Source organism: Strongylocentrotus purpuratus, unplaced genomic scaffold, assembly GCF_000002235.5.
Source record: "Strongylocentrotus purpuratus isolate Spur 01 unplaced genomic scaffold, Spur_5.0 spur5_scaffold_14, whole genome shotgun sequence".
Lineage (NCBI taxonomy): Eukaryota > Metazoa > Echinodermata > Echinoidea > Camarodonta > Strongylocentrotidae > Strongylocentrotus > Strongylocentrotus purpuratus.
This window is the reverse complement of record NW_022145599.1, coordinates 1,136,299-1,145,729: the sequence shown is the minus strand read 5'-3', so window position 1 is coordinate 1,145,729 and position 9,431 is coordinate 1,136,299. Positions and strand designations below refer to the sequence as shown.

Here is a 9,431-nt window from a genome sequence, read left to right as displayed (position 1 = left end):
TCAATCTAGGTATGGTTCACATACAGCTAACAACTAAATCATTCATACCCTTACCAAGTTTTTGGAATTTTGTGAAGTATGTGTAAATTGATTTGTCCTAATATATGTTTCTTGAGATTGTGACACGTTAAAGCTTTATGCATCTGAAAAGTAATCTACAAAGGCCTTTATTTATTAAATCAGTCCACCTTTCATTATTGGGTTTACGAAAAAAACAAAAGCATGAGATTTACAAGGGGTATGAATAATTTATTGGATTTGTGAGTGATATCATTTCAAATTTAATCTTTCGCATATTAATGTGCTTCCAAATTGAAGATGGTAATGTTTATTTTCCTATTGATATAACTTGCAGGGAAGTTTGTCCGTTCAGTCTCCACCAAGGTCATCAAAGAGGTAGGATTACTTAATAGAGGGGTCAGTGACACAAAGACGTAACTCCATTTTGGCCATTTTGAGAAAAAGGTGGTTTATGTGTCAAGGAGTTAAGTCTATGTTTCACTAGTCATTGACTTCAACAGGGTTTTGGGTGGAGTTAAGTCTTTGTGTTTCCTGGAAAGCCACATTTTCCTGAACATTTTGATATCAAATACTCATTTTGGTAAAATATGGAGTTACGTCTTTGTGTCACTGAACCCTTGAATTGCTTTCTAATTCAGGAAATTGAATCTGTATGTAGTTGGAAGTAAGACGATCATGCAAGTAAACTTAGGTCAATGTAGACTGATCTATTCTGTGATGTTTGTGATAGAATAATTTCTTCCTGTTGGAATAAGGTTGAATTGAATTGATCTTTATTTCATTCACCATAAAACGTCATAAAAACATTTAAAATACAAAACATAGTGTACAAGTTAAACAAAATCTTTTACAATAGAATATAACAACAACAAACATGTCATATGAATGTGGAGACAGCTAGGAAAGCCAAAGGCTTTCTACTGATCCAATCAGTAGTGAGTGCTTTAATCGTCAGCTCTGATTGTCAAGAGGCAATAGCAAATATATTTGACAGGTTATGTTTACCGTATTATCAAGAAGCAAAGCTCTTTTTAAAGGCACTTTGTTTCCCCCTAGAAAGGAATGCATTTTTCCAATAATAATTCATGATTTAAGTTTTCTCACTGTACACACATACATACTCTGCCCATGATTTATGGATAATTTGCTCTATTCAGTTGTTTATTCATTAGAAAAAAAAGTAAAAGAAATTTTAATTTACTCTTAATTAATAGTTAGAAAGGATACCTTGCATTCAAACTAGTTGCTAATACATTGTAGTTTCATTTGGTTTTGTTGTTTGGTAGAGAGGACAGCATCTAGAGCGTTTCTTGGTGACATTCCTGGCTTCTGTGGAAGCTGCTAGACCTAAAGCAAGGTAAGCACGCATCCAAGTTATCTCAAATCAAGTTTTATGAGCCAAATCCTGACTATTGATGCGTTGTCCAAGTGACTGTACCAGTGTTGCTAAAAGTCTGATTGGTCAAAACATTGCTCAATTTCATAAATAGTAGCTAAACTTTTATATAAGGAAACTTCACCCCTAAGTCCTTAAAGAGCAATCCCACCCTTGTAATAACTTGTAATAAATATCATAAACAGCATGTCAAAAGTTTGAAATGAATCAGACCAATAATATGGAAGTTATGAATGTTTGAAATATGAGATCACTAAGTCTATGAGAGTCTCAAATTGGCAGTTTGGTCAGTTCTGGGAGTCTAACATTTTCTAGAAAATTTGATGTTGACATTATTTAATCTAAAATGCTACAATATAAATGTTGGGTCTCCGCTGAATATCTCAATGGTGAATATCACAATGATACAAGTATTTCAATACATAAAATTCATCAATTAATTTTTACATCAATTTATGAACGCTACTTGCATCAGAAATATCTAGTAATGGAATCCGAGATAAAGTTTGTTGAATTCTCTATTTTCATGTTGTAACTTAGATATAATGCAGTAATGAAAGCTTATAGATTCTTATACAGAGCATTAGTCATATCCATGTCCTTATACTTGTCATGATTTAGATTATGTTCTTTCTTTTTGTTTGCTTGTAGTGCTGAGGAGGATGAGACGGATCCAGATTTGACGGAGAAAGAAATGGTAAGGGTTCTGATACCAGCTAAGAGTGACGGGGGGGGGGGGGGGGGGGGGGGGGGTTGGGGGGGGATCCCAGGAGACGGACAAAACAAAGAGACAGACAAAACATAGAAATTCAGGAATGAAGAAAGTTAAGGATAGGCTAAAAGACTACGGCCCACGATATAGATAAAACATAGAAATACATAAGAAAATTCAGGAATGAAGAAAGTTTAAGGATAGGCTGAAAGACTACAGCCCACGATATAGACAAAACATAGAAATACATAAGAAAATTCAGGAATGAAGAAAGTTAAGGATAGGCTAAAAGACTACAGCCCACGATATAAACAAAAAAGAGAAATACGAAAGGAAAGATGGGAATTTGATGTCTTATCATGGTTGTTGATTTCATTGGCAAGTGAATGCTACACAATTACATGTAAGTAGATTCAAATACAAATGTATATTCTAGAAATTGCATGTATATTATCATTCTTTCTCTCTCTCCCTCTCTCTCTCTCTGTCTCGCCCTCTCTCTCTCTCTAGCTATCGAGTCTCCTGTTTGAGAACAATGCTGGTCAGGAGTTGGATAGACCGAACCTGAAAGAACCTTGGACCAACCCGGAAGCCAGCTACATGCAGCTCAATGGAATCATTCAGTATGTCTTGTACTTGGGTGAGTAGCTCGGAGCTCGAATCCTCTTTTTTATTTCAAGGGGGTCGTGGTTGGGGGAAAAAAAACTTTTTTTTTAGTGCTCACTATCACCCCTGATTATGTAATGATGAAAATGTTTTCTCTTGGTTTACTTTTTTACTTGTCTTTAATTATTTTTTTCATTACAGCTCGCTCTGTCTTCGATGTACCTGTATGGATGCATCAGATGATTGTAACCTTTGCAAAGATATTTGGAAACTCACTGGAAACATATTTGGATTAGTATGGAAACTCTTGTTTGCTCTCTCTCTCTCTCTCTCTCTGTCCCTCTCTCTCTCTCAATCTTTCTAGCACTCACCCTCTCTATGCCTTTTCCCTTTCTTTTCATCTATGCTCTAGTACAATTGTCATCCTCCTTTAACTGTATTTCTCCTTATCCTCCTCTCTTTTTCCCTCTTTTTCTGTTATCTTTATTTTCTACATTTTTCTATTATTTTTAAAAACTTTTTATTGTTTCATTTCTTGCCTAAATATCACTCAATGACTATCAGCTTATTTCAAGATTTTAGCAAAATTTATACTACCGTACATGTTAAGAAAAAAAATAAAGTGTTATTGGTCAACATGATTTACTAGAAGATAATTGAAAGGCAATTATTAACTAGAGGAAAATGAGATTATTGATGAAAAGATTCTTTATATTCCACTATGATGATAAATGACCATTTGACCTTTGCCTTGTCTAGTTTCATCAATACAAAGACGGAGATGTTGAAGAGTGAGCAGATGGTGGAGCATATCATGTATCTACTCAGAGGTATGCCGAGTCTCATCTCCTATAGTTTACATAGATTAGTCTCTTTGAATTATACATTGGGCTCATTGATTTCACATTGGGCACATGGGCTCTCTGACTTCAAACTACCACATATATGAAGTGTTACATTTTTGTAACTTTTACCAAAATATCAACAATTTGTCAAGATTTTTGTTTTTTAATTGTAGATTTACATAAGGTGTAAGATATTTGCGAGAGTTATTTTTAAACAACATGATTGTTTTATCTTCTTGTTGTCAGCCATTATAGTCGCTACGTGTTTTTATTTTAAAGAGGGCTGTCAGTTTTTGTGATCTAGCGGACACATCTTTGAAGTGTTCTAATGAAAAACAAGGCAAGCACTTCTGCTTTTGCAATATTACCCATCAGTTGACCTATACTGTACGGTAGCAGCCTCATGCAAGCTATTAGAACAACCCAGTTACCCACAAAGTGACATACATTCGTGTATTTTTGTGTGGGAATTGGACAAGGAATCATCTCAGGATTCAACTTAATACACTGATTGTAAATTTACTTGTCTATTTCAGATGTTCTTTTCTTTGATGATGACCCACCCAGGACGGATGCACAGAAGCTTGAGAGGAAAGAGTTTGCTTTCCAACAAATGCTCAAATTCTTCCCAAGTAAGATGTACTGTATTCTAACTGATCAGTGGTGTACTACATGACTTGTGATTTTAATAAATACATGTATGAGTATCATACAAATACTTACACTGTAAGAAACAGTATGGTATAAACATTTCAAGTAAGAAATACTAACTCTTAATGGTCTTGAACATCTACCCAAAGGATAGAGTTTCTTTTATGCTGCTGATAAATCCTGTGTTGATGAAGCAAAGATGTATGTATGTATGTATGTATTGTATTTATTAAACGTCATTGATGTACATTAATATTCTGTTTATAAACATAAAATCACTTTACAATGTAATGTAACAAATCAATTTTCTGTTTGGAAACATATTAGTCAATTTACAATGTAATGTAACATATCAATATTCTGTATTTCCATATTCCGCTGTTCGAAAATTAGCTTGCTGAAAAAGTAGCTTAGCATATGTGCACAAAATAGTTTGCATATTAGACCAACATGAATTCAATGATTACTGTTTTCTTCTCTAGGTATAGTACCCAAGGTTCTTGGAGAAGAGAAGTTTTATGATGGATGTAAGATAGTCTTTGATGCTCTGCAATATCCCAAGCTCAACAAACAGGTGAGTGCTTGTGGTGCGCAATACTTCTTCTCTTTCAATCGTGTAGTACAAAAGCTCCTGTCATTTTTGCAGTACTTCTTTGCCTGAAACTGGGATGCTGGCTAAAGTTTTTAAGATGTGAAAAGTAATGTGTCATATACATATTAATGGATAAGAAATTATAAATTATAATGCTTTATTTGTGACAGTGATGATTGTTAATATGGGGAGAATCCTTGACAGGTCAATGGCCTTTGCTACTCCCTCACATCCATTCCATCACAGTACATGCATCTTTTCTCACTTGTATCATTTGTCTATTTTCTGTTCAATGTTCTTCATTTTTGCATACATTGTATTTTATAAGGGATGTGAAATAAAAGAATTTGAATTTGTATATTTGAAAACAAGTCAAATGATTCATTCTGTGTGTTGAAAATATTTAGACAAATTTGATCATACAAATTTATCATTCAGTCACCTCTGTCAAGAGAGACAAAATGCTTTGTGGGGGGGGGGGGGGGCAGAATAACACAGCTAGACTTCAAGATCAGACCTCTGTGAGCATATTGTATAAAGACAGGGCAATCAAATTTCTGAAATCTCTAAATGTCTATTGATCTTGTAATCGTTTTCTTGTAGCTCTCATACATTCTCTTGGATATTGTCATCAAGGAAATCTTTCCTGAATTATCTGATGAGGTGAGTGAGTTCATTCAATCTGCAACCACAATGCTCCACAATACTCCACAAAGCTTACAGACACATATCTCAACTTAAACTACTTGTTGAGACAATCAACTTCATTGCTCATCCGGATAAAGAATTGTTCCTATTCTTCAAACATGACTTTTCATAAACCCATGTCTTTCAAGAAAAATACAAGGTCTTCTTTTTTTCTTTTTAGTTTAAAAATATTAGGTTCAAATATTAGATTAAGACTAGGGAAACTACCTTGACTCTAAAAAGAAAGTTTCTATTACAATGTATTTCAAAGAGAAATTCATTCAGAAATTGTATTCAATATTATTTTCAAGATGGCAACATTTGCTAACCCACAGTAAAGTATTAGTTTTTAATGAAGTGTTCTGCCTGTTAGAGAAATGGCATCGTCAGGTCTGCAGATTAGAGTAATGTGCAGCCAACCAGCCTGTCTGTAGTACTACTAACATTCCATCACTAGACATTGTGACCACACTTGAAATTAATAAATGGATGTGATGATGTCATACCTGTAACCCTCCCCTTCCCTTCTAAATATATATATATATATATATATATATAGGGAGCTGTTTATAAGAAAATGAACTTTTGATAATCAATTTTTTAAATACTTATTGTTTAAATCAAATACATGCCGTGTAGTAGAACTTGCAAATGAGGCACAGTCTGAGTGGAAATATATTAATATTGTGGGGCAACATTTGAATTTTTATTTTTTTATTTTATCATTGTACAGGATGATGTAGATGAGGAAGCTTCACAATATCAGGAAGATCACTATGAGAAATAATGAAGTAAATGGGGTTGCAATTCACATTTCATTTCTTTTTAATTATCCTGGGATATTATTCCGCAAGAAGATAGTTAACATTATCTATGCACTAGAAAGTCACTCATGCTGAGAAGATGGGTACAGAGGTTGAAAGACTGAAATCAAAGAGGCCATTTTAAGTAGTTTCTGTTACAAGGCATCAGTATTGTTGGATTATGTCTATCCAACAGTACTCAATTTCTTTTTCATAAACATGGTTATCACTATTCCATTCATCAGAATCACAGTTATGAATTATGATAATTATTAGCATAACCATGATCAAAAAGAGTAGTAAAATTTTCAGCATTTAATGAAACTAAATTGTACTGAAGTTTTCATGCAAATATTGGACTTTTTTTAATGTTAAATTTTCTGTGTTTATGTCAACAATAACCATTCCTTCTGCATACCGATTTCAGTTAATGCTACATTTTACTGAAATATTCTGATGAAAGTTGGCAGCTCTTTTATCTTTTAGTCAACAAGTTATATTTGATGCATTTGTATTACTTTTGGCAAGATCTTGATCATTTTGCGATACTCTAGATTTTCTTTTAAAAGAGATATGAATCCAACTGTTTTATATTCATTTCTTTACATGGTCCTCTCAATTCATGAATGTGAAGTTACTGCTGTGCTTTATGATGCTCTGGTTAGGATTTCAAAATGTCTGCTTGTTTGTAGTTAAATGTCAAAGATGCACATGACTTTTTCAACATTGACCAAGCACTGATTACATTTTTATAATGCTGTGATACTAGAATTGAAATAATTCATAAAACAGTATATCTAAATAAAACAGAGAATGATGAAATTTCATTACTTGCCTATGGACAGGCAATGGATTGTGCTGTGCATTTAAACATGGATCATAAATTTTGTTGTGATATTGAAACTAAATCATTCCATTTTACAATTATTCCAAAATCATGAATTGGTGTAATCTTACAGTTTTTTAAAAACAATATTTGTGACTATTTGTAGGACTGCTTCTTCAGTTTTGAGTTGTACATAAAAAAAATAACTGTATGTGACAAAATGAAAATGAGTAACGACTAGTTGCGGTAGTGATGAATGTGTTTTGCTTCATACACATCTAATTACAAAACAGGGTTAAACTGTATCCGATCATGATTATGTTATGTTTATGTTTTAATTCAGCAGTAGGCCCTACTTTAGAATTGGAACCCCAATCATCAGAGTAGAAACTTGTTGCACTTAAACTCTTTCGATCTAGTCTGACTCAATTGTGCATACAAATGATGAAAAGAGGCTTATTGATAGAGCTACAGTATATTCTGTGCATTGGGATCATGAGTTATACAAATAAGTGTGCTACTTCACACCTAGAAGATGAGGTCCTAGATGACTGTGTTGGTCTCATGGCTAAAGTAAATTAGTTCATCCTATCCGTTAATTGCTATAGCTTGTATTTTGTTCCCTTTTTTAGTGTAGTGTTGGCATTTATTAAGAAATGAATGTCTGTAATTCTGTAATTATGTAAACGTACATTGTAAAGCGCTTTGAGAGGGCCTTTTGTCCTGAAATGTGCTATAAAAGAACAAATTATTGTTAATTTTATTATTGACTCCCTCCTGATAGAAATTTTATTCCTATCCAAAACTTGAATAATGTTCTATTTCTCTGTACTGAAACAAATTTGAATTTATATGTATGTACATATGTTTGAAGAGAGCTGATAGAAAACAAACACTTCCAGTGAGTTGCTTGGAAGTCAAGTTTGTGTGTATTTTACACATACCGGTAAATATTTGCATGTATGCTATTGGGAGCCCATAATTTGTCAAAAATTTGATGGCAAAATTCCACATAAATTGTATCATAATGTGAAAGAGGATGTCATTTAAGACACACTTCTGCAAAGATCTTTCTCCCCAAAATGTGTTTGAAGTCAAATATTGATAAAAGAATATATAACTTGGGTTTTGTGTTGTATGCAGAAAACCTAAATTGTATCAATATTTGACTTACATTTGTTTTGAAAATCCTTGCAGAAATGTGTATTAAATGACATCCTCTTTAACATTACGATACAATCTAAGTGAAATTTTGCCATCAATTTTTGGGGCTTCCAACACTTTAGAGGGGCTTTATGGATGTATATTTTGGATATAAAGAATAAAAATTTGTATGTGTTAAATTGTTGCAATATGGAAAATGAAAAGGCACTTTGTATAGTACAGCAATCATGTGTAAAAAAAAAAATCTGTATTAATATCTATTACAAGTTGCAATATATGAAATGTATATGTGTATATGTTATAGTTGTTCAATAAAATCAATGCACTATTGATATCAATGTCATTCTATAATTGTCAAACTCTTGCTTCAGTACAGTATCCAAGACAAGTCTTTCCCCCTTTATGGCCTCACCACATATAATGGTATGTTGTTGGATAGGTGGAAAGCTGTGACTGATCAGCATAAAACCAGTAATAATTTGCCAGAATTAATTTGTTTTGTTTTCAATTTTTTTCCTAAAGCTAGAGATTCCAAGCTTTTCTATGTTATTCGAAAATCAATGAAATCTTTTGAGAGAAATCACCTATTCCCCAAATTTGTTCCTTGACGTATTTGAGAATTATTGCAGGTTTTAGAACTGTCTGTTCACTTATATTCCTTCCTTCTACTCTTGAGGCCATCACATTAATTCATCTCTTTGATCACCATTTCTTATTTTGACTTCAAAGTAAAACACAAAAATGAGAAACTTGTTTTTAGGCAACTTCAATAACTTCATATTTAATTGCACACACATAATATATCTTGGCGACAGATTACCATAGAAGTGAGTGCCTCGAATCAACAGCTGACCTCAAGGTCGTTGCCATTGGCAATATAAAGCTCTTATGGCCTTGTGAAGATATACTCCGATTGTAACAACAAAACAATGGATCTTATTTGTAAATTTAATATTGACACCACACAATGAATAAATCCTGCCTCTTAAAGGGACTGTAGCACGACGAGACTATGTGTCTTTTCTGTGGCCTGACTCGGGACCAATCGGGTATAATACGACTACGCGACCGCAGTATTCATGTGCGTGCAACATATGCAAAAACCGAAGCATGAGGAGAACTTTGGTC

At 33.4% G+C, this 9,431-nt stretch overlaps 1 protein-coding gene across 1 annotated transcript in view; it reads left to right on the top strand.

Moving 5' to 3' along the window:
* LOC100891384 (sorting nexin-14) overlaps window positions 1-7,328 on the top strand; it is an 11,255-nt gene extending 3,927 nt beyond the window's left edge. Inside the window, exons 2-11 of the mRNA XM_030984916.1 lie at window positions 356-396; window positions 1,308-1,378; window positions 2,069-2,114; window positions 2,640-2,769; window positions 2,937-3,030; window positions 3,495-3,565; window positions 4,117-4,212; window positions 4,714-4,805; window positions 5,427-5,486; window positions 6,244-7,328. Coding sequence (XP_030840776.1) covers window positions 356-396; window positions 1,308-1,378; window positions 2,069-2,114; window positions 2,640-2,769; window positions 2,937-3,030; window positions 3,495-3,565; window positions 4,117-4,212; window positions 4,714-4,805; window positions 5,427-5,486; window positions 6,244-6,297 — 755 coding nt within the window. The 3' untranslated portion in view covers window positions 6,298-7,328. The remainder of the gene's footprint in view (window positions 1-355; window positions 397-1,307; window positions 1,379-2,068; window positions 2,115-2,639; window positions 2,770-2,936; window positions 3,031-3,494; window positions 3,566-4,116; window positions 4,213-4,713; window positions 4,806-5,426; window positions 5,487-6,243) is intronic.
* Window positions 7,329-9,431: the final 2,103 nt, after the last annotated feature.